Here is a 25,408-nt window from a genome sequence, read left to right on the forward strand (position 1 = left end):
TCTGTTTTGTTTTTTAAATTTTATTTTTAAGTAGGCAGTACATCACATGACTCAAAGTTAAAAAGCTGCTAATGACTAAATAAAGAAAACCCTCCTTCCTGCCCTGTACCCCTGCCACCCAGTTCCCTTTCCCATAGGCAACCGATATTGTCAGCGAAATTCCCCCTTTTTTAATTACTTGGTTGCCTTAGGTGACAAATCTATGAACATCTATTTCAGTGTTCTCTCAATTAACACTTTATGGGTTCATGGCAGAGTTCTCGCAAACGATCTGTAGAACCCTGAAATAGTCTTAATTACTTGGGATAGGTTTAAGTATTGCTTGGGACGCAGTCGCTTGCAAGCTTCTCCAAGTGTAGGATTAAGGACCCTTATTACCATAGGCTTCATCTAGCCAAGACAATGTGAGGAAGGTTGATCTTTTTGTCTCAGCCGATGGCTATCATTTTTAAAAAATAGCTTTACTGTTCTAATTATAAAATTATGTCATGCCTACTTCAGAAATTCAGAACATACATAAAAGCACAAAGAAGAAAATAAGGATTACCTGTAATCCTACTGCCCAGAGGTAACCACAGTTGTCGTTTCGATGAATATCCTTTCAGACCCTTTTCTGTGTTTCACACATGCACACACATACACACGCACACACCTTTTTAAAACAAAAATGGAATCTTATAAATATTTCCTATTTTGTAAGTTTATTTTTTCTATTTAATATATTATTTCATGTCAGTATATTTAGATGTACATCAGCATTTTCAGTGGTTACAGAATATTCCATTTTATGGATTAGTGCAATTTATGTAGCCAGTCTGTATTGATGGAAACTTAGGTTTATTTTAACTGTTCCCTTTATAAAGCATGCTTTGATAAACATCCTTGTACGTACATATTTGTGCGGTTTGTCTGAAAGTAGCACCGTCCAATAGAAATATAGTGTAAGTCACGTGTAATTTTAAATCTCCTGGTAACCACATTTAAAAAAATAATAAAAAGCAACAGATAAAATTAACTTGTAATGTATTTTATTTAACTCAGTGTATTAAAATATTATAATTTTAACATGTAGATGATATATAAATATTAATGAGATATTTTATGTGTATTTTTTCAAGTCAAGTCTTTGAAGTCTAGAGTGTATTCTACACTAACAGCTCATCTCAATTTGGACTAACTGTTTTGAGTCCTCAGTAGCCATGTGTGACTAGTGGATACTGTATTGGACAGCCCTGATTTACATTTCCTGGAAATTCGATTGCTGGGACAAAGGGATTGTAGTTTTTTTTGTTTGTTTGTTTTTTTAAGGCTTTTGGAAGATACTGCCACATTGGCCTGTAGAAGAATTGTAACAATTTAAATTCTCATCTGTAACCATTGTTTTCCTATATTCCTGCCACCACAGAGTATTATTGATGTCTTATTTTTCCTGAACTGTGCGTGAGAGATGAAGGCAGTTGTTTCTTGATAACTTTCTATTTGATATTTACATAATACCTGTTGATTTAGCATTGAAATCTACGCTATGTTTTGTCTGGTTCTTAGAGAATGAGTTCTGTGTAGGAAGACGTTTGGTCCCTTTTGAGCTATTAATTTGTCTGGTTTATTAGGCATTTATACTATGCTTTTCCAAAGCAACCAAGTGGGGGATCTAGGAGGAGATTCCACCTACCCCCAAAAAGATGAGCCCTGGATGGCTCACGGAGCTGTGTGAGCTTGAAAACTACTGCAGCCAAGCTCGTCAGAACGCTTGCTTTAATGTTTTGGGTTTCTTAGGAATTAACATGTCTTCAGCCCCAGAAACAGTCTTTACTAGTGATGAGCTAGGTAAGGAGGCAGCCCTGACTTGTAGCAGTAGCAGCAGTAGTGGGAGTAACAGTAGTGGCGGCGCACATGGTCGGATCACCCTGTCCACTGCACGCACAGTGAAGGTGTGCACATCACTGCATGTCGCAGCCTCTTTACATGGACATCTAGTGAACTCACCTCTATCTGTGTGTGCCTGGCCAAGAGAAGAAGAGGGAGGCAGAACCAGCTTAAGTAGAGCCAGTAATTCTGCTGCCATCTCCCTCAGTGAGCCAGGGCCCTGGAGTCAGCAGCGCTGGCAGGTGGTCAGTGGTGCCGCAGTAACTCTTAGTGCCCGGGGACCTCTCTGGTGAGCATCTCATCAGACAGACCGCGAATCTCAAATCTTGTGATTAAGTTACAACCTGTGGTCTTTGTGCAGTACTGTCCCTAAATGTAATCATCTTGTGTTTCATTGACGAAGTAGTTGTAGTGTTTGAGGGGAGAAACTGACTTGGTTGAACTTGAGGAGAGACTGTGGTTCTGTGGCTTATGGGTGATTTTAGGAATTTTTAAAGTAGTTTTGTGAGAACTTGATTTTTGCTTTATGCTCAGACTTTAGAACCTAGCCTCTGCATGAGATGCTGCTCTACCTTATTATTGTTATTTGTCTTAAAACCTAGTCTTAAGTCATTTTACTAAAATTATACATAAATACGGTAAACAGTACAGAAGCATTCAGGAAGACAACAGCTCTTTGCCATACATTCAGTCTCATTCTATTCCTCTTTTCCTTTAATAATTTTAGATAATTTGTATGTTTCTTGATTTTTTTATCCTCTGGTATGAAAGATGAGAATGCTACTAACAGGTTAAGTCAGACGAAGATTGAGAACTGACCATTTCATTCAGCAACATGGTGGTCATCTGTGACCTTAATGAGCCATTTCAGTGGAGTGGGAGGGATACGGGCTAGACTGGAATGGGTTTGTGAGAGGATGGGATAAAGGGATTTGAGATGGTATAGACAGCTCTTTCTTGCAATGTTAGTTTAGAGGGGAAGTGGGACATTAGATGGAGAATGATGTGGAGTCAAGAAAGAAGTGTTTTTGTTTTTGAGATGGGAGGAGTAACATCATGTTTGTATGTCAATAAAAATGATGCAGCAGAGAGGGGAAATTGATGATGCGGGGGCTGGGGGCTAATATCTGCTGTAGCAGTGTCCTTGAGGAGGTGAGGTGGGTGATGTGGGACTACGGCACAAGAAGAGGACCTTTGGTCCTCATGGGCACAGTTTAATTTTAGTGACAGGTGGGAGTCTGTGAAAATTCCCTTCTGATTGTTCTGGGTTTTTTTGAAATAGAAACTAAGGTCATAAATTGGGGATGAGGAATGGGGGCGAGGTAGTAGAAATTTTGAGAAGGTATGAGGTAGTCACTGCGTCTTCTTTCCACTACGCTTGTACGTTCTGCCCTGCAGCTTCAACCAGGATTTCAGTGCTTCAACCATATGTTGACCCTAGAAGTTGAAAACCAGTAAAGTGCATTAACAATGTGTTATTATCATGCAAATAAGGTGTAATACCCCAGCAGGGAAGAACTGGAAAATTACTTTTTCTTTCCTGTGTGTTCCGAGGCCTGGCTCGTAGGCTCTTCAAAGGAGAATGTTCCTAGTTTCATACAAGTTCCTAGTTTCATAGAAGTTCGTAGTACCTAGTATGAGTAGATCTTTTCTGACTCTCCATTAGTTGCTAAAGTCATGATGTATTTTAGTTTGCTTCACATTTGGACTGTTAATCTATTATATCACTTTTTCCTAGAACTCTGCAGTCTTTTCCCCCTCATAGCTCAGTTTTGTCATCTCAATCTTTCTTCCCCCAAACTTTAAATCCTGCCATCTCTCCCCTTGCATTTTTCCCACTTGAGCGGGTTGATCTCAGGGACCTATGCACCGAGTCTTCCTGGAACTACTTCTACTGCTCTTCTGGGATGGAGCTGTGTTCTGACTCTTGTCTTCCTGTATCTCAGTTTATCAGTTTGTTGCCAAACATGCAGGGGGGCCCAGTTATCTGACTTCTTGTAGATTTAAAAATCCTCTGGCTTCATTCTTCTTTGAGATATTCTTAATGGATTGGGTATAAATTTCTGGGTTGAAAGTTACTTTCTCTTAGAACTTGAAGGTGCTGCCCCCTGTTAGTTTCCTATTATTACTGCAGCAAATTATGTCAAGCTTGTGGCTTAAAACAGCACAAATTTATTATCTCATGGGGCCGGAGGTTAGAAATCCTAAAACCCAGGTGTCAGCAGGGCTCTGCTCCTTCCAGAGACTCTTGGGGAGCATCTGTTTTCCTTGCTTTTTCCAGCTTCTCGAGGCTGCCAGCATTTCTTGGCTCATGGCTGTCTTCTAGCTTCAAACCAGCAATCCCATCACTCCAACCTTTCCTTTTCTGCCTCTCTCGTAAGGACCTCGTGATTACATTGGGCCCACCCAGCTAATTCAGAATAATTTCCCCATCACAGATCCTCAGTGTAATCACATCTGCGAAGCCCGTTTGCCTTGTAAGGTGACATATTTGCAGGTTCTGGGGATTAGAATGTGGACTTCTTTGTGGGGGGCCATTGCTCAGCCTGCCACCTGCCATGTTGCCTTCTGCCATCCAGGGAGCTGTCTGAGAGAAGGTGGTGCAGGCTTGAGTCTCATTCCTTTGTAGGTGACTTGTTTCTGTTTTCTGGGAGTGTTTGAGATCTTCTCAGTGTTCTTGGTTTTCTGAAATTGCCTGAAGAGATGTCTACGTCTGGGTCCTTTTTTATTCATTGTGCTGAGTACTTACTGGGCCCTTTTAGTCTGAAGATTTTGGTCCTTCGGTTTTGGGAAAATCTCTTTTAATAGTTCTTTGATAATTTCCGTCCTTCCATTATCTCTGCTCTCTTTTAGATATTAAAGTGGATTAGTGTTTTGTCTCTTAGGTATTTTTTTCTCTGACATATTCCATCTTTTTTGTGATTTTTCTGTGTCTGTGTTCAGAAAGATTTTGAGTTTGATTTCCCAGTTCTTTTTGTGTTTTTTTTTTTTTTGCAATTGTGTTTTTAATCTCTAAGAAGTCTTATTTTCTGAATGTTCCTTTTCTATATAAATAATATACTTAGAGTAATTTAAATTTAAAGAGTCAAATAATTCTACAAAGCTTGTTATGAAAACCTGTATCTGCTGACTGTACACCCCACCCCCTTGCCATAACCCACTCTCCTGAAGCAACAATTATATTTTAAAATTTTATTATTTTTTTGAATTTATGAATTTATCTCCGTTTCTCTATATCTTTATAATTGACATGGCTTGTTTCTACTAGATTTTTTCAGTTTAAGCATTATTTATTGGTTCCTCATTATGAAAATAAGGGTTTAGCCCTTGTTCCTACTACACTCATGCACACTTTCTGTCCCTTCTTGGTTATATTGTCGTTTGGTTAGATCAATAGTCCATGTTTACATTATTATGTCTGTGTAAACACTGTTTGCAGCTGAGCCCTGTAATATATATACTATGATTATTTTTCCTTTCCCGCGTCGTTTTGTTTTCTAGAGTTAATAATGTTACATTTTTGTTTACTTTGTTTTCTATGTAGTAATTCAAGCCTAAACTTTTCTCTAGTTGCCTGAATCTCCCAAGATATCCAGTTGCATCAGATATTCTGCCAGTTTATCTTCCTAAAGAAGTCTCTCCCAGAACCTTTTGACCCACTCCGATCTGGACTGTTAGCCTCCTGTGGTGTCCAGCTCTCACGCTGGGACCTCCCTTCATCATCATCCTGGGGTTACCTTCGCTCCCACTTCTGTGGCTCTCCTAGTCAGGACTTTCTTGGCTTAGTCTCTTATTTTGCTGAAGCACATCCTATAGTAGCTTGCTGAGGAAGGGTGCGTGAGAGGGGAGCTTTTTTAGGCCTTGATTGTCTGCAAATACCTTTATTCTGTCATCACAATTGATGGACTCACTGTGTGTAGAAGTCTATAGACTGTCCCATTGCCTTCCACCTTCCAACGTTGCTATTGGTAAGTGAGAAGCCATTCTGATTCCTGATCTTACTTTTTTTCCCTCCCTGTCTGGAAGCTAGAGGCTTCTCTTTTCCAAAGAATTCTGGAATTCCATGACAGTGTGGATGTGCTTTCATCACTGTGCAGAGTGCCTGCTCACCTTGTCAGTCCGGGGACTCGTATGTTTCAGTCCTGGGGAGTTTTCTTGAAATCATTTTGTTAGTGATTTTTCTTCCTTCTGTTTTTTCTTCTCTTCCTGGAAGGCCTATCTTTTTTTTTTTTTTTTTTTTTTTTTTTTTTCGTTTGGTAGGGGAGGCATGTATTTATGTATTTATGTATTTATTTGCAGAGGTACTGGGGATTGAACCCAGGACCTTGTGAATGCTAGCACACGCTCAACCGCCGAGCTGTATCCTCCTCCCTGGAAGGCCTATCTTTTGGGGTTAGACTTTTCCTCTGATTTTCTTCTTTTTTTCATTCAGTTTTTTAGATCTCTTCTTCTTTTTTTTTCCCCTTCTCTTTTTTCCCTCCTACTTTCTAAAAGACATTTCTTCAGCTTTATTTTCCCTTTTACTGAGTATTTTTAACTTCTTCTATCATACTTCAATTTTACTTCTCTGGGGATATACCTGAGATATATATACATTCTTAAGACCTCTTCCTGCATAGTCTGTTTCCTCCAAGCTGCTTTCTTTTCTTTTGTTTTAACCGGCCTGTAATATGTGAGATGTTTTCCTCAGGTATTTGGTGATCCTTTACTCTTTGTTGACTTTTAAGAGTAGGGTACTTAAAAGCTGATGAGACTGCCTTGTGTGTTTGCACAGGGTTCTTTGTCTGTGGTTTCCATTGTAGGGAGATCTGTCTGGGCCACATGGGGAACCCCGCACATCAGCATCTTTAGCTCTTTGCTCTTCATGGGGTCATAGCTGCTAGAGGAATTCTAATCTGCTGCCTGGCTGCCAACATTCTATAAGGTGAGTAAACTGGGGATCTCAGCATTCAGTCTGTGAACCTCAACTTACTCCCCGTTTTTAGTATTATGCCCTTGCCTCAGCTGTGTCTGGTGGCCCCCTGTCCAGAGACCCTATGTTTACCTCTCTTCCAAGGATAAACCTTTAAGCTGCTGCTGAGTGAAGAGGTGTGTGGGCTGTTGTGAGCCGTGCCTTCCTCTGCTCTTCTAGAGGAGCCTCGCACTGCTAGTTCTTGAACCTTCTGGGGTTCTGTGTGTGGACTGTCCCGGGACCACTTCCTGTTCTTCCCTGCCCGCACAAGAGTCAGCTTACACAGGTTTGCTAAGTTGGTTATTTGTCCATCTGCTTAAAAAAAAAACAACTGATTTATTGAGGTATAATTGACATACAGTAACCCACCTATAGCACCATTTCTCTGCTCTCCTTTAAAGCAACTTCCCTGGAAAGCGTTGTCTGTACTCACTTTCTTGAATCCCTTTCTCTTGTTCTCTCATGAATGCATTCTGGTCAGGACCATGCCCCTCCCGTTCCACCACACCTGCTCATCAAGGTCACAGATGACCACCATGCTGCTAAACTAAATGGTCAGTTCTTTGTCCTCATAGTCCTCATCTTACTTGACCTGTCAGCAGCAAGTTTGTACAATTCGACCTCTATGTACACCCATGAAACCATCACCACAATCAAGATCGTGGACATAGTCCTCATCCCCAGGAGTTTCCTCAGCCTCTTTGTAATCTCTCCTTCTGCCCCTCCCCATCCTCTAGCAACCACCAGTCTGCTCTCTGTAACTATAGATTAGTTTGCGTTTTCTAGAATTTTGTGTAAATGAAGTCATATAATTTGTACTTCTTTTGTCTGTCTTTCACTCTGTAATTATTCTGAGATTCAGCCGTGTTTCTGCCTGTGTCAGTAGTTCACTGCCCATTATTGCTGAGTGGTAGTCCATTATATGAGTGTAGCACATTCATTTCTAGTTTCTAGCTGTTAGGAATAAAGCTGCCATAAACATCTGTGTGCATGTTTTTGTATGGACATACACTTGTATGTTTCCTGTATAACTAAGACTGGAAAGGCTGGGTCACGTGGCAGGTATATTTTTACTTTTCATAGAAACTGTCAAGCTGTTTTCTAAATTGGTTATACCATTTTACAGTCCCACCAGTAGTGTATAAAAGTTCTACTTGCTTCACAGCCTCATTAACACTTGGCATGGTCACTCTTTCTCGTTTCAGGCATTCTAATAATCTGGTAGTCCATTAGCTTTTTAGCTTACAAAACTTAGTTGCCATCATCTGCCTCATCCAGGCAGACCTCAGAGATACTGCAGGTTCATTTCCAAACAGCTACAGTAAAGCAAGTATCACAATAAAATGAGTCACATGACTTTCTTGGTTTCCCAGTATATATAAAAGTTATGTTTACACTGCACTATTAAGTGTATGATAGCATTATGTCTTAAACAAACAATATACATACCTTAATTAAAAAATGCTTTAAGCAGTCAGTGCCCACACAGAACAGAGCAGATACTCAGTAATGGCCTTCGTCTGTAACTGGGGACACCAAGACCTCACAAACCCTTATCACAGATTTTTCAGTTCAGCCCATAAAATAAACCATGTTTTAAAAAATCAACTTTATTGCTAAAAAATGTTAACCACTGTCTGAACTTTCAGCGAATCGTAATCTTTTTGTTGGTGGAGGGTCTTGCCTGGATGTTGATGACTGCTGACTGATCCAGGGTGGTGTTAGCTGAAGGTTTGGGTGGCTGCGGCAACCTCTTAATATAAGACAACAATGAAGTTTGCCGCATTGATTGATTCTTCCTTTCACTAATGATTTCTCTGTAGCATGTGATACCGTTTGATAGCATGTTACTCACAGTAGAACTTCTTTCAAAATTGGAGTCAGTCCTCTCACACCCTCCCACAGCTAAGTTCATGTAATGTTCTAAATCCTTTGCTGTTTCAGCAATCAATTAAGTTTGCCGTCTTATACCGGCATAGTTTGTGGCTGCGCAGAACAACTACAGTCGTAACCCCAGATATCCCTGATCACAGATCACCGTAACAAAATTGGTAATAGTGGAAACATTTGAAATATTGTGAGGATTACCAGACTGTGACACAGAGACCCGAAGTGAGCAAGTGCTGTTGGAAAATGGGGCCGATGGACTTGCTCGACGCAGGGTTGCCACAAACCTTCAGTTTGTAAAAAACTCAGTGTCTGCGAAGCACAATAAAGCAAGGTGTGTTTGTACTTTGTCCTTCCTTTGTGGTTTTATTCCTTTCAAATTTACTTTAGCCAGTGGACTGGAATAGAGAGTTCAGAGAGAGAGTCACACAAATATAGGCAATTGACTTTTTACAAAGGTGCAGAGCCAGTTCAGTGGAGAAAGGATAGTCATTTCAACAACTGGTGCTGGAACAATAAATAGTACATTCCTTTGCTACAAAATGAACTTCAACTTACAGCCCGTACTTCATACAAAAATTAACACAAAATAAGCCATCGACTTGAATGTAAAACATAAAACTATAAAATGTTGTGAAGAAACACATGGGAGAAAAATCTTCATGACTTTGGGTTCAGCAAAGAGTTCTCAGATCATCAAAGGCATAGTCCGAAAAAGAACAAATTGGTGATTAGGCTAACTCAGAGTTAAATCTTTTGCTCTGTGAAAGATGCGTTAACAGAAGGAAAAGATGAACTGCGGACTGAGAGAAAATGAGACAAACTACAGACCAAAAGGAAATATTTGCCACTCACTCACCTGACAAAAGACTTGTGTCCAGAATATATAAAGAACTCTCGAAATCCAACAACAAAAACTATCCATTCAACAAACGGCAAAAAATTTGAACAGAAACTTCACCAAGGAAGACATATGGTGACATGAAAGCACATGAAAAGATGTTTATTTAACATAATCATTGATGTTGAGGGAAGTGCAAATTAAAACCACAAGGAGATGCCCCTGCATACCTATTAAATGACTAAAAACAAACACCTGACAACACCAAATGTCGGCAAGGATGCGGAGCAACTCGAACTTTCACGTGTTGCTGGTGGGAATGCAGAGTGGTAGAGCCACTTCGGAGGAAAGCTTAGCAGTTTTTTCAAACATAAAGTTAAATGTCATTTTACAAGATGATCCAGCAGTCCTACTGTTAAATATTTTCCCTAGACAAGGTATGTCATACAAAGACGTGTGTGTGTGTGTTTATAGTAGCTTTATTCATAATCACCAAAAACGAAAACAGCCCGGACGTCCTTCAGGAGGCAGATGGATAAACAAATTGTGGTATATTAATCAGCAATAAAAAGGAGCAAACTCCTGATCAGCGCAGAAACATGGATGAAGCTCAGAGATGTGCTAGTGAAAGGCTCCAGTCTCAAAAGATGATACACTTTAACATTCCATTTATATGACATTTCGGAAAAGGTAAAAACTAAAGGGACGGAGAATGGATCAGTGGCTGGCAGAGGTTAGGCATAGGGGGAGGGTTTGATTACAAAGGGGCTGCCCTGCTTTCTTGTTTGTTTCCTTTAAGTTTCTGTTTTCCTCTTGGGTAGCCTCCTTTCCTTGGAGTGTTTCCTGCGGTGGCTTGCCACTGAACCTTTCAGCTTGACTTCATAGCGAACATTTTGCTGGGATTGAGGATAGGGGTATAAATAGTTGTGTGCTTGTTCCCAGATAACTCTGGGAACATTTCTTACGGTAACGGATATGTGATACGGTACTTGCAGGGATGGAGGATTGGGCCACATCAACCTATAATGTCATTTTTGCTTGAAAAATATATCTTTGGTACTAAAACCTTACCCAGAAGAGAATAATAGATTACACAGAGCTTCTAGGTTTTGATGTGGGTTAGAACTGAAAAATGAGATGTCTTTAAACTCCTTTTTGTTCTCTCTTTGATAAGTGATATAATGTGGTTTGGACACTCAGAGATTCCTGAGATTCCAGGTTCTGGTTGATGATTTACTGCAAAATTGCTTATAAATTGAAGTAGAAAATGTTTTGCAGACCTGGCAGCTTTCTGGCTTCACACCCATTTGTCACCCAGCATTTCCCTTTGTGTATAGAACAAGAATTAATTAGGCTGCACTGCAGGAAAAGTTTATGGCTATAATTTATATAGGATGAATTTCTTTTTAAAGAGACAGCATTGTTTTGTATACCTATATACATGTAAGTGTGTACATATAAAGTGGGTTTTTTCCCTTAAAGCAGTGTCTGTGAGCTTCTGGAGTAAACACTCATTTTTCTACTTAATGCTAGATGTTGGTGGAATAGATGCTTTTATGGTGATTGCTTTCTGATTAAACTGTGGGGTTGTTTCTTGTTTTTAAATTCATTGTATACTGGTGATCAGGCCTCAGTTTTAGGTTTGCATTTTAGACCTTGGTCAGACTTGTCTGGTTTCTAGAGCTTTGTATTCTTTTGGTCTCTAAGAAGACTTAGGATCCTGTCTTTTTTTTTTAGGGTCTTGCTCATTCAATTAATGTTTTCATAATCAATGCAAGTCAGAACTTGCAATTTTTCCCTGATTTGCACATTAAAGAGCTCCATTAATTAAGAATCCTGGTGTTTGGCATGTTCCCGCAGGATCTGTGCATTATTTACATGGTAAAAGTGCAAGATGCAAGTTTCTCAGTTGTAGTGGCAATTGCAGTTAATCCTGCTTTTTTCTTTCTTTCTTTTTTCCTTTTTTCTTTTTCTTGTGAATAGCAATTACTTCACTACTCCTTGGGGATACATTGTACCAAAACAGGAACAAGTGATCCAAATGAGGGGGCCAGAGAAGAAGAGTAGAAAGTAAATCCTTTGTTTAAAGGGGGGAAAAAAAAACCCTAAAAGACCTAGAGAATGGGTGTGTTTGGTTTTTGTTGGTTGTTTCACTTAACTAAATGTAGGAGGTGTAATTGTTTACTCTGAATTTGCAGATTTTTTTTCTCTTGGTAATAGTAGTTGTACTGATAAGTGAAGTTACCTTTCATAATCCAAATAACCCCAGAAACTTAGACAGACAAACCTCTATGCTTATTATGTGAAGTAAGCTATTTCATAATATTCCTGTTTTGAGTTGCTTTTTCATGAAATCACTTTCCAGATTGTTTGGGTTCTCTTACCATTTCTTTTGGAAGCCTTGGTCGGAGCCAGAGGTGGTCTCCCATCTTGATACGCAGGGTGGTATAAAAGCAGTTGGAAACATGAAATCAGATCTCTGTTTAGCATGTTCCTCCTTTCCAGATTGAACCATGGCTGATGCTTACCTACTCATAATGTATTTTCCCAGTAGTAACTGGTCTATCTTTAAAAATACTATGAGAAGCTGCAAAGCAGAGTAGAGACATTCTTTTCCCTGATAGTATGAGAGTTGCTAGGGATCTTATGGGGCTTAATTTAATGTCTTTATAGTCTTCTATTACTGTATATATATATATATAATCTTTATATACATTGTGTATATATAAAATCTCTACTGTAAAAAAAAAAAAACATAAGCAGTAGAGATGTATGTAAAAGAAGTGAAAATTCTTCCCTTTTCCCGAATCCCCATACCGCCTTCTAAGAGAAAACAATGTGAGGTATATTCTTCCAGACATTTTCATATGTATGTATTTTCTTCCACTATGTGTATTTTTCCATTAAGCTTTAATGGAAGCTTGATGGCGGGGTGGGGTAGCAAGGGGGAAAAAACAAAGGCTATCATGGTACTTATAAATTATCTTAGAGAAAGTCTGTATGTCATGATGTCTTTAAGACATAATTCTCTCTTGATTATTATAATTATTATATGTACAGCTTGTCCCCGAATAAGTTTGCCCGTATGACTTGCTTTGAAAGTTTGTTATGCTTGGACTATACTTGACTTTAATTTGAGTTCTTTTGTAATCTTTAATTAGCTTTCATGTAATATTGATTGTTTTGCTTGGTGTTTATTCTCAAAGCTACCAGATTCTATTTTTCTTGAGGCATTTGAGTAAATTTGCTTCTGGATAAATCCAAAATGCTACTGTTTTGAGAAGAGTTTTTACTAGCTATTCATACTATTTCATGCAAGGAAAATGTTTATAGGTAGAGAGGCTCAGACAGTGTTAAAGATTCTTAAATCCTTAAGATGGTATGTAATCTATGCTCCGTAAATGTCGACAGTGGTGAGGGTTTGGAGGAAGAGCAGGGACAAATGTGCTAACCCAAGTAATTAGAAAGCATTTCTGATGTCCTCAGTAAGACTCTCAAGATAGAAGGACATGAGTGAAATGAAATCAAATGTGACATTTTGAGAACTGGGATGATGAATTTACTTCTATCTTGGTATTTTTATTGTGCAGGTAGAATGCTAGGTGCCACTATATTCTGAAAAGAAAGAAAACAGCTCCCATTTGTTAATTGTGCACTGCTCCCCATGCACTGTATTATGTTCTTTACAAATGTCTCATTTAGTCCTCACGGCAGCCTGTGAAATAGGGGCTAATAACTGTGCTGTACATATGAGGAAATCAAGTCTTAGAGAGGTTAAATAACTTGATTAAGGTCACACAGTTAGAGGCAAGGCCAGTATGAGGTCCGCTGTGCTTCACAACCTCCGCTCTAGGCCATCACTATGCATATAGTTTAACTCTTATCTGTGGGTTTTTTTTTTTTCCCTTTTTGAAGAATCTATGAGGGAATAAAGAAATGAAATAAATGCCAGAGCTTAAAGGTATGAAGGCAGGAAAGAGATGGAGATGAATTTGTTGTAAAGCAGAAAGCTTAGAGTGTGAGTAGTAGATGTAGCCTTCAGTTTTTCTGAAGATTGTTCCTACTTCCTGCTTTTCTGTAAGAGAGCCGGAAGTGCTCTTACTGAAAGGGGGCTCTGAGGATCTAGTTCCTGCCCTGTAGGCAGGTTAAGACTTTTTAAAAGTGATAAAGAAGTGGATAAATATGTTTTTTTCTTATTATGAATTTACTACATAGTCATTATATAAAATTTAGAAAATGGCCACCTCAACCTCAGCAGCCACAACTGTGTACTTTTAACACAATTTTGGTATATGGTGTAAATATTTTCTACTTTCTTTCCCCACCATAGGTGTGTAGTTAGAACAAAAAAATGAAACCATATTCTGTATTCTGTTTTGCAGTCTGTTTTTTCCTACTTAACAGAGATCATGAATATTTTTCCATGTCATTAAGTATTGTTCTACAGCATTATTTTTAATGGTAGCATAGACTTTCCATCATATGGGTAGTTGAACCAGTTCTTTATTGTTGGACATTTGGATTGTTTCCAGTTTTTCATTTTTATAAATAATGCAGTAAACATCATTGCTACTAAATCTTTACTCACATCTGTGATTATTTTGTTTCATAAAATAAATTTCTAGTTGTGGGATTAGTATGTATTCAGGGATATACAAAATTTTAAGGCATTTGATCTGTATTGCCAGAAAAGTTGTATCAGTTTATATATTCTCACCTTCTTTATGTGAATGTCAGTTTCCTTTATCCTTGTCAACACCGGATATTACAGTTTTGTTTCATCTTTGTCACTTTGGTAGATGGAAAATGGTTTCTGCTTCTTTTAATTTACATTAAAAAATTTACATTTCCTAGTGTTTAATGAGGGTAAACATTTTTTCCTTATGTTTACTGGTACTTGGTATTTCTTTTGTGAATCATACGGGGAAATTTTTAATTAGTTCTCAGGGTGGGTGATGATCTCCTTGTCAGTCACATTTATGGTCACCTCTAATTTCTCCTGTTACTATTTGTTTGATTTTCTGTTGACAGGAAGAATTACATCTACTTCAGAAAAACCTCTTTGTATTGTTGAATATATTTATTTAATCTTAATTAGGTTTTTAAAAATTATAAAAGTAAAATTCATAGAAGGAAACATTTTTTTCAAATAGGACTAATTACCCCCTCTCCCCCACCTAACAGTCCTGCAGTATATAACACAGATTGTGAAAGTCCTCTTTTTCCTTACTATTAATAGCGCTCTTCAGAGAAAACCATCTTTAGCAATTTGATGTATATCCTTCCAGATACTTTGTCAATTTAAACTTTTTAAAAAGTTAATTAGTTAATTAATTAGTTAATTAATTAATTTGGGGGGGGGAGGTAAGTATTATTTTAATGGAGGCACTGGGGATTGAGCCCCACCTTGTAAATGCTAGGCATGTGCTCTACCACTGAGCTATACCCTCCCCCTAAACTTTTTTAAAACCATAAATGAGACCTTAAGGATACATAAGGATTGATCTATAACCATCTTTCCATATTAATAAATATAAGCCTTACCTGTTCTTCCTTTAAAAAAAAAAATTCTGTGCGATCTTTGCTTTCATTTTCTTTTTCCTGAAGTATTTTAAAGTAGTTGTCATGTCATTTTTGCCTCTAACTACTTCTGTCAATGGCTCTAAAAAAATGAGACTGTTTCTTCTGTAGCATTATCATCTCACCTAACTGGATTAACACTTCCTAACAATCCTAATAATGTGTCTACTCTGTGTTCAGATTGCTTCAGTTATCCCCCAAACTATTATGGCTTAGTGTATTCAAACCAAGTTCCATTTGTTCTTATCCTTTTCAACAGCTGCACAGAAAGTTATCTGGCTAAACTAAATCGATTTCACCAACCCCTTATTAATGGGCTCAAAAGATGTTTGCAGTTTTTACCTATTATAAACAATGCTAAAAATAATGTTTTATACCTACCTCTTTGCTTGCTTATCTGATTATTTCTTTAGGATTAATTTCTAGAAGTGGAATAGTAGAATCAGGAGGTACGCATGTGTAAAACTTTGATACATTTTGCCAGATATGTTGTGCTAATTAAACTCTATCAGTTGTATATGGAGAGTGCCCCTTTCCCCACATTCTTGCCAGCATCAAGCAGTATCAGAAAAATATCACATTGTTTTCTTTCTTCCTTCCTTTCTTTCTTTCTTTCTTTCTTTCTTTCTTTCTTTCTTTCTTTCTTTCTTTCTTTCTTTCTTTCTTTTTTTTAGGTAAGGCTAATCATATTTTCTGGTGTGTTTGGCCATTTGAATTTTGGAGACTATTAATCCATTTGTTAACATTTTTCTTTTTCAGGTTAAGCAGATATTCTTTTGTCTTGTCTTGCAGGATCTGCCTTCCATCCGTATGATTTGGGCTTTCTTTAGTTTCTACTCTTCCTTTTTTCAAGTGTGGGAACCAGATTTAGATAAAGCAATATAACAGAAACTCACCAGTGCTTTTTTAAAATCATGCAGTGATATGAAGGAGGGCAGTTTTGTCATTTTTTTGGAGTTGAATATTTCATTTCACTTTTTTTTCCAGATACTTTTGATACATAACCCATAAGGGTACAGTGATGTAGAAAATGAAAAATGTGCGGGTTTTCCATTTTTAAGCTTGTACTAGTGTTTCATCTTCTTTATCAGTATAATGACGATATAGTAATAGTACACACCTCAAAGGATTGTTGTGAGGAATTAAATGAGTTACTGTATAAAGAGTGCTTAGGTTAGTGCCTGGTACTTAGTAGGTCCTTAATAAATATTAACTATTAATGGCAGTAATAGTTTTTGTTTGTTTGTTTGTTTTTTAATTGAAATGCAGTCAGTTACAATGTGTCAGTCTCTGGTATACAGCACAGTGTCCCAGTCTTGCATTTACATACATATATTCATTTTCATATTTTGTAGTAGTTTTTTCTTAGCCACAGTATTTGTTTCCCTCTTCTTAAAGGGGCTATGTAAATGAATACTTACAGTTAGTTCTTTGAAGACTTGAAATGTACACACAAAAAGTACATACCAGGAAAAATATTAGGACATCATTTTTATTCAGTTACTCATTCAACAGTATGGCATCTATCATTTGCCAGTACCAAGTATACCAGGGTGAACAGTTCAGTCCCTGCCTCAAGGAGCTCACAGTAAGGTGTGGAGGCAAGTCAACCATTTCAAAGCATGAAGCATCATTTAAATGTTTTTACATAAGAGCAACGTGTTTCATTTTGGGTTTGGTGAGTAGACAATGCTTACTTTCGCTGATATGAAGAGAAATGCAAATAAAACAGTCTTTTATTTCCTGACCTTTAATTTAGCCGTCTAAGTGGCAATATTATTGTCTTCATGAGAATGCATTATAACGTGGCTAACAAAAATTGTTAGTTATGTTCATGTTTGTAAATTCTTAAATCTAATAAAATGATTTTGAGACTCTTAGGACTAGCCTATACATCTTACAGTTGGTGTGCTCAAATAGGGAAGAAGTTAAGTTTGATTACCTTGCTTCTGTTAACAAAAGCTCAGTTTGTTGAGGATACATAATTGTTAACGTTAGCAAATAGGGAGTCCACATTTTGTTTGCTTGTCAGCATTTAGATTTGGAAGTGATAGTGTAATTAGATGTTCTGTCATGTGACTTGGGCATCAGTTCTCTGGAACTGAAATATTTATAGAATCCTCTTTATAACCCAGGTGATGTGTTAGGGGCTAGAGTGACAGAACGAGATCTCCAGCAGCTCATGATGAATGCAGTAGGGTTTGTGTTCTAGCAGTGATGTAATGATACTGAGAAAGGAGTAGTTAACTCTGCATAGGAACCCCCATTTCTAGACCCATACTGTATGGAGAACTTGGGCACTTGGTTTGGGACAGTTTCACTCCCTGAGAGGCTGTTTACTTAAAGGCTTTTTAATGTGAAAAGATCAGACTATTTTATATGAATCAGAGAGAGTTACTTGGATTGTGTGTCTAATTTTATTTTTAATAAGTTTCCTTACTTCACAGTTTACTTTACATTTTAATGGTGTTTTAAATTATAAGTGTAATATGTGCTTATAAAATATTCAAACAGTTCAAAAATGTATCAAATAAAAATGAAAGTGTCCCCACTCTCCCTGGGTAACTCCTGTTAGATAGTTTAAACAATTAATTGTAAATAAACTTGGATTTTAAGTACGTCATGCTCTGAGCATTTACTCTTTCTGTTTAAAGGGGGAAAATAAATTTCCCTTTTCAGGGAAGTACTCTGGAGCAGTGGCGGTTGTCTGGGAACTGTGAAATGGAAGGTAACTAGTGGATTTCAGGAAGTACATTGATCAGCTGGATTGCTGTGTCCTGTAGGGCTTTTTAAGGATTTATTGACACACTTCATCAAGGTATTTGAGAGAGTATTCAGGGAAACCTAAGAAATTCTGCAGTTATTTCCCCTTCCTTATAAATTCATGCCTGGTCAGAAATTACAGCTTGAGTGGGATATCCCTCCACAGAACTCAAATGCACACTATCTATCATGTTACTTAGGGAGGCAGTAATGTAAAATGGGGAGGATTTTTCCTTTTGGTTTCTTTCCGTGAGGGGCTCACCCAACATATTTTATCCGACGTCTCTTCATCTCTCCCTTATTTCAACTTCCACTTACTCCCCAATTCCCCACATCATTCTCTTAAGAGAGAAAAATAAGTTTTGTCCACCGAGTCCTCTTTCTTCTTTGATTTAATATGTCTTGGGTTGACTGTTTCTCACAAAAACACTTTGCATTCAGAATTAGCCCATCAAGCCGTTTCCTCCATAGACCGCTGCACAGACCGCTTGCCTTCCGCCATGGTGCCCTCTGAGGTGGGAGAGCCAAGTCTGCTTTTGGCTTAGTCGTCATGATTTTAGAATATAAGTCCCCGTGCTCTGCTTTGAAAAGTTATCCTACTGGTTATTTCATGCCATTAAAAAAAAATGCTACTTTTGGTTCACGGAACCAGCCAACACAGTGGGACAGAACTCTTTACGTGATTCTAGTTAAAACCATGGTCCTCCTAATATCACATCCGTTTATCTGAATCGGGGGCTGTATATATGCACGCACCTATATGTGTGCGTACCTGCACGGATATATAAAAATTCTAGTTGGAAACAGATTGGAAATGATAGCAACTTGTCCATATGGTTGGTGTTAAGGAATTTGCAACCTGCAGTCCTCGTCCTCACTGGTAACTCCATTCTGCTTGGGGAACATAGAACAAGCCCAAACAGTAATACTGACAGATTTCGGAATTATGATACAGTGGAGCCTTCACGTAATTCTTTGTTGAAGAAGTTAGGGCCTAAATGTTAAGGCTTATTGTTATTCTGAGTTGATAATCTCTGCCTTGCTTTAATAATTTTTCCTCATGCCTGGGTAGCCCGCGAGTTGCACAATAATCACTCACACAGCTTTGTAATCAATGCCCAAAGTAATAGGATTCCTCTGGCCACCGGCAATTAATAAATTTGTGTCTTTTTTAAAACACTAGCAAGTCGGGCCTGAAATACGACTGACTGGCTCCCCTCATTTGCATATTTATTGCAGTGGAAAAATTCTTACCAGATGATTGATGCTGAGCCTGCCTCTTGAATTCCAAGCAGCACATTATTATGAAATGAAAAATGCCGGCCATACAGTTGATTAAAGTTGAAGACAGTGGAATCGGTGTTTTTTAAGATTGTGGGAGAATTAAAGGCATATTTTAATAGATGTTGACAAGAAGTGAACTAACAAAAGCAAAGCAAAGGATTTGCTTGAAAAGATTTAATCAAACGTCTTTCTTGGGGGATTAATTGCCGGGGATGACTAGTGCAAGTGGCAGGCTTGTGTGGATTTGAATGAAAAGTATTGTTCTCAGGCCAATATATCGTGTGTCATTTTGACCTATAGTTTAGCTGCAGTTCTAGAGTTACTTTGGAAGGAGAAAAGAATGCTCTCGTAGTCTGCACGTTCTAGTTCAATGTATATATCTGGGGTAATAGGAATGGAGGAGTTTATACATACTTGCACATACATAATTGTGTGTTTGCACATTAAAGATGATGGTATAGGTATTTAAAAACTGATAAGGTGAGCTTTATTTTACTTTACACTTTTGCTCTTCCCGTTCCCCCTCCACCCACTTGCCAGGAGTTTTACTTATTGGTTTATAATCTAATTAATGAACTGTGTGCCCATGTCCAAACTTATTCTCTGCCTACAGTTTTGTTTATGTCGAACAGCCTAGATGAATCAGGGGAAAAAAATAAAGCTGTTAGGTGAAAATGGTTTTTAGATTGGTGACATTTTATATGTAGAATGCTTGCATATGGGTAGCATGTAAATGAATACTTACTATAGGAATCTGTGAATTCTGGTTCAGTCCTAGCGCTGTAGATCAGAACAAGCAGAGCTTACGATTTTCACCATGTGAAAGATGATGATTTGGGGATGGTAATATACTTCCTATTTCTATAGCATTTAAAAATCTGCAAAATACCTTAATTTATAAAAACATGTATTCTTTTTCACTTTAATTCTGCAAGATAAACAGGCCAAGGATTATAGATGAGACAGCTGAGACTCAAAGAGATTGAACTGGTCCACTCAGTGTAAGATGACTAGTTAGTGATGCTGTCAGTTGGAATACAGGGCTCCTGACCCTTAGTAAAGTGCTCTTTCCATTTACTCTCTGCTTGGGAAATTAGTCCTAAAGCCGCTGCCCATATGCTTAGGTTGAATCTTGGTAATAAGGTGAGGCATGTGTCCTTCTTAATCTCCTCGTAAGAGAAAGGCCCCTGGAAATGGACCACGTAGGGCAAAATAAACATATATATCCTTGACAGTCTCCATTTGTTCTGTGGCCACATGCCAGGAGGGAGAGAAGAAAGTACCTGCATCTCTGCTGCTTCTCTAAACTTTTAACTCCGACAGTAATTGGGAGAAAAATTAGAAACTGTTGATTCCATACTCTTTATTATTCATAGGGTCGAACAAATAGAATTCATCCCTATATAAATGATAAAGAGGGGGTTTTGTTTTGGATTGGTTTGTTTTTTGGCTGGGTAGAGTTCCCTCTGGGATTTGAGCCTCCAGGAGAGAGTCTTTCCTTGCTCTTGTCAGGCGGAGGCCTGCCGTGTCCAGCAGAGGATTCCCCCTTGTCTTTCCAGGTTTCACATGAAATTCGCTAGAAGGAAATGTGGCCCTAATGTTGCAAAGAAATGAGAATTGGATTCTGCCTTCTAAATCTCTTTACAGGAGGTTGTCTGTGTGTTGGCCACTGATGACTTTACTTTGATAAACATTTTTTTTTTTTTTTTTTTTGGTGGTTAGAAGCACAGAATTGCAGATTTCATCTCTGGTGGGTCTCTTGACACTTTGATGCATGGTGGTGCTATCCCCGAATGGAGCTTAAATACTTCAGGGCTACTTTCTGACTGGGTGAAGGGGTGTATAAAATGAGAACATATGAGAGAGTATTAACAGAAAGGCACACTTTGATTTACTGATATTGGCTCTCTGCTTTCTTGTTGGATTGATATGCTGTCTAATATATCTGCAATGGATTTTTTTTAAACTGACTTGAACAAAATAAAAGGGCTTGTATAGCTACTTGAAAGTGGCCCTTAAAAGTAGTAGTCTTTTTGTTGGATGTTTTCACAATTCTTGGTTATGTTACGTGTGAGAGTCAAATTATGACTTGCGTGTTGGGGACAAGCAGCTATAAACATTATCTACTGCTTTGCAGCTTCTTCCCTGCATGGCCCTTGATTTCATAGTTTAGATCATGGGCACATGGTACCTAGAGGAAGTAAGGGACAGGCGCTTGCTTTTCCTGTTCTTTTAAATTTTTTATTGTGGTGAAAAGACACGTAACGTAAAATTTACGATCCTAACTGTTTCTTAATGTACAGTTCAGTAGTGTTACGTGTGCTCACATTGTTGCACAACCAGTCTCCAGAACTTTTTCATTTTGCCAAACTAAAGCTCTATGCCCGTTAAACAACAACTCTCCATTTCCCTCTCTCCCAGCCCTTGGCACCCACCATTCTGCTTTCTGTTTCTATAAATTTGACTATTCTAGGTGCCTCATATAAGTGGAAGGAATTATCCTTTTGTGACTGGCGTATTTCACTCAGCATCATGTCCTCAAGGTTCATCCCTGCTGTAGCATGTGTCAGAATTCCTTCCCTTTTTAAGGCTGAATAATAGTCTGTTTTTTAAGTGTTGTTTTTGAAGATAGAAGGATTGTAGAGAGTTTTTTTCTGGGCAGAGGGTAGAGCTCAGTGGTAGAGCACATGCCTAGCATGCACGAGGTCCTGGGTTCAATCCCCAGTACATCCATTAAAATAAGTATATAAATAAATAAACTTAATTACCTCCCCCTCCAAAACAAAACTAAACAAAACAATTTTTTACTGTATAGAGATAGACTGAGGTAGTAGCATTATTATTATTTTGGTCTTAAGGACTTTTTAAAGTGTTTTTTAAAATTGTGGTAAAACAGGTATGACGTAACATTTACCATTTTAACTGTTTTTAAGTGTACACTTCAGTATCAAGTACATTCACATTGCTATGCATCTGTCACCACTGGCCATTTATAAAATTTTTCATCATCTGAAACCAAAACTCTGTTTCCATTAAACAGTAAGTCCCCCTTCTCACCTCTCCCCAGTCCTCGGTAACCACTCTTCTGTTTTCTGTTTCTGTGAATTTGACTATTTTTAAGGTACCCCATAGACGTGTAACCACACAGTATCTGTCCTTTTGCAACTGGCTTATTCCATGTAGCCTAGTATTTTCAAAATTTAGTCTTGGGAATGTTGAAGACTGCTTTCCAAATGCAAAATTGATTTGTGGTTTCACTTTGGAGAATGGGGGCTCTCTTAAGGTGTAGCCATTTCTAGAAAAGGAGGGCAAAACAATGGTTCATGCTTATGTAGAATTCGGATGGGATGAGATTTTTGCTTTTCATGGGCTACCTTGCAAATGTTAGTGTCTATTTTGTTTTCTTAAAGTTCTTGCTATAACATACTTTCAGAACTTTAGCGATTATGGGATGTCTGTAATCCTCAGCTCTTTTTGCATATAATCATTTGTGGTAACCTAATATTTGTAGTTGTGATTTATAGTCTTTGCTCTCCTCATTCATTTAAAAATTTCCCATATGTATATATACATAATGTTGCATTGTTCCACTTACACACTTAGTACATTTATACTTTAAAATAATTCTTGCCTTAAAATTCTTACATCTTTATTCTTTTTCCTTCTTACCTACTTTTCATCTTGTTTATATGTAATCCATTTCTCCCAAACTGACAGAAGAATAATTCTGTATAACTTTTCTCTTCTTCATGAGAATAACTTTTTAATCTTTATGTTTGGTGGAAAGTTTTGTTTGTTTTCGTTAAGATTCAGAGCAACAGTTTGAGAATCTTGTTTTGGAACACAAGGCATTTTGGATTTTTTTCAGGTCATATTGAAATATTGCAGGTCCTCCCATGTGGTGTGGATATGCACTGATTATAAAAGGATTAGAATGTGGAATTTAGACAAGATGTGATTAAGCGTCTTATATTACTTTTAAAGAAGGAAGTTGTATTTATATAGTTTTATATAGGAGTTATTGGAAGAATACAGAGTAGCTGGGTCATTGAGTTCCTTCTGACCAATCTAAGGAGGCTTTCTCAGGTCAGCTCTTAGCCTTACATCACATCGATACAGAATGCTATAATATGGTATGTTTGGAGAACTTGTCTAAGTCATGTGTCAGTGTCCCATTGATGAAATAGGATGGGATGTAAAACTGGAAGCTACTCATGCTGGGCAAGATAGAAGTGGAAAAGATAGATTGAGATTCATGAAAGTCACTTAAACTGAAGTTTGTGTGGGCTGAAGTTAGTCTAGAACATAAAATAAAAATGAAAAGAGGGTGGATGGTATAGCTCAATTGGTACAGTGCATGCTTAGCATGCATGAGGTCGTGGGTTCAATCCCTAGTACCTCCATTAAGTAAATAAATAAACCTAAATGCCTCCCCCCTCAAAAAAAAAAAAGAAAAATGAAAGTAGGGGTGCTTGTGAGGATTATAGTTTCTTGAGGGAAAGAAGGAAGGCGTGCTTGAAGCATGGCCAGAGATAAGTGGACAGCTGTTGGTGACAGTAAGTATGGAAAACACAGGATTTAGCAACTGATTGAATACATAGAATAAGGGCCCCAGAATGTCAGTGATTGCCTATTAAAGCACATCAGAGACAAGAGAATCAGACAAAGAAGTATTAGGTAGGAAGAAAAAAGTTCTGTTTCTGACATGGTATGTTTGAAGGAGTGATGGAGTGTCCCTGTGAAGATATTCTTGGCAGTTGCTGGATGTGAAGGTTTGATTCTGAAGAGAGACATCTGAGTGCCGTCAAAACATAACTAGTAATTATCAGTGTCTAGCTAGCCCCTTTAGTAGGATTATGCGGATAAGGAAGGTAAGAGTTCGGTTCTCAGAGGGCCAGTTTTTATTCTGAAAGTTCTTGGCTATAGACTTTATACTTAATCCTGACCAGCTTTATTACAAGTGCAGCCTGTTGGCTTTGAGAAGAATCAGATGAGAACATGTCTGCGATGTGCAGATTTTTAATACACAGTTCAGTGCAGTGCGCCCTCCTCTGCATCCTTGGGTTCCGCATCCACAGATTCAGCCAACTTTGGATAAAAAAAAAATTTGGAAACAAAAAATGCCAGAAAGTTCCAAAAAGCAAAACTTGAATTTGCAGCACTTTAGCAACTATTTACAAGGTATTTACAATGTATTTACAATTACTTACATAGTATTTACATTGTGTTATGTAAATCTAGAGATGATTTAAAGTATATAGGAGTATATGTGTAGGTTGTATGCAAAGAGTGGGCCCTTTTATATAAGGGACTTGTGCATCTGTGAATTTTGGTATCCTGGTGGGGGGGGGGGTCCTATAACCAATCCCCTGTGGATACTCAGGGACGAATGTCTGCAAACCGTACGTCATTAACTTGAATTTCCATTCGTGAACAGCAACTTCCCATGAGGACATGTGTTGACAGATTGAATGAATGAGGTGGCAGCTCACACCGGAGGCAAAGGAGATCTCCTTGGGGAGGGTGGTGGTGGGTGGTGGGTGGTCCACCAACCCCAGAACTAAGTTGTACTCTTCAAGAAAGAGAAGGAATTGCTTAAGGAGTTGATTGATAAAGGGATGATCCAAGAGGTCAGCGGGTAACCTATAGAAAAACCCCTGAGAGACTTAACACCAAGGGAAAAAGATGACTGGTTATGACGACAGGCAGGGAAGAAGTTTGTCAAACTTACTAAATTTACGAACTCACAATTTATTGCAGAAATTTCGAAGTACCTTACACATATTACCTTACTTGTCCTCACAACAACCCTATGAGGTGTAGGCACTGTTTATCATTTCCTTTCAGGAATTCTGTCTTTCAGAGAGTCCTTGGTCCCTGCGTACCCTGTGCCTGCCCCCTCGGCCAGGACTGCTCAGAAGTCATAAGTTCTAGCATCGCCTACTTGGAGAACTGGAGGTAATTAATTGTTCCATCTGTGCTTCATTTCCCAGGTCACAAGGCACTTAAAGCACTGTTGAGGTCGTTGGTGGATCTTCAGGAAGAGTTGCTTTTCCAGTACCCAGACACTAGATACCTGGTAGAGGGGACAAAGCCCAGAGCAGACAGGTAAGAGGGAATGGAACTATATAATTGCTTCTTTTCTTTTCATTTGAATAGTTTCCCATGATTTATGAAAAAGAAAGCCAAGTCCTTTCCAGACGGATCTCAGACTTAATGTTAGTGAAATAGAAAGA

General features: G+C 38.2%; 1 protein-coding gene across 2 annotated transcripts in view; it reads left to right on the forward strand.

The window, feature by feature from the left end:
• Positions 1-25,408, forward strand: part of AATF (apoptosis antagonizing transcription factor) — a 92,161-nt gene that overhangs the window by 8,610 nt on the left and 58,143 nt on the right. For both annotated transcript variants that reach the window (XM_064495016.1, XM_010990481.3), the window contains exon 5: positions 25,166-25,280. In XM_064495016.1, the coding sequence (XP_064351086.1) occupies positions 25,166-25,280 (115 nt within the window). The remainder of the gene's footprint in view (positions 1-25,165; positions 25,281-25,408) is intronic.

The sequence above is a fragment of the Camelus dromedarius genome, chromosome 16 (assembly GCF_036321535.1).
Source record: "Camelus dromedarius isolate mCamDro1 chromosome 16, mCamDro1.pat, whole genome shotgun sequence".
Taxonomy (NCBI): domain Eukaryota; kingdom Metazoa; phylum Chordata; class Mammalia; order Artiodactyla; family Camelidae; genus Camelus; species Camelus dromedarius.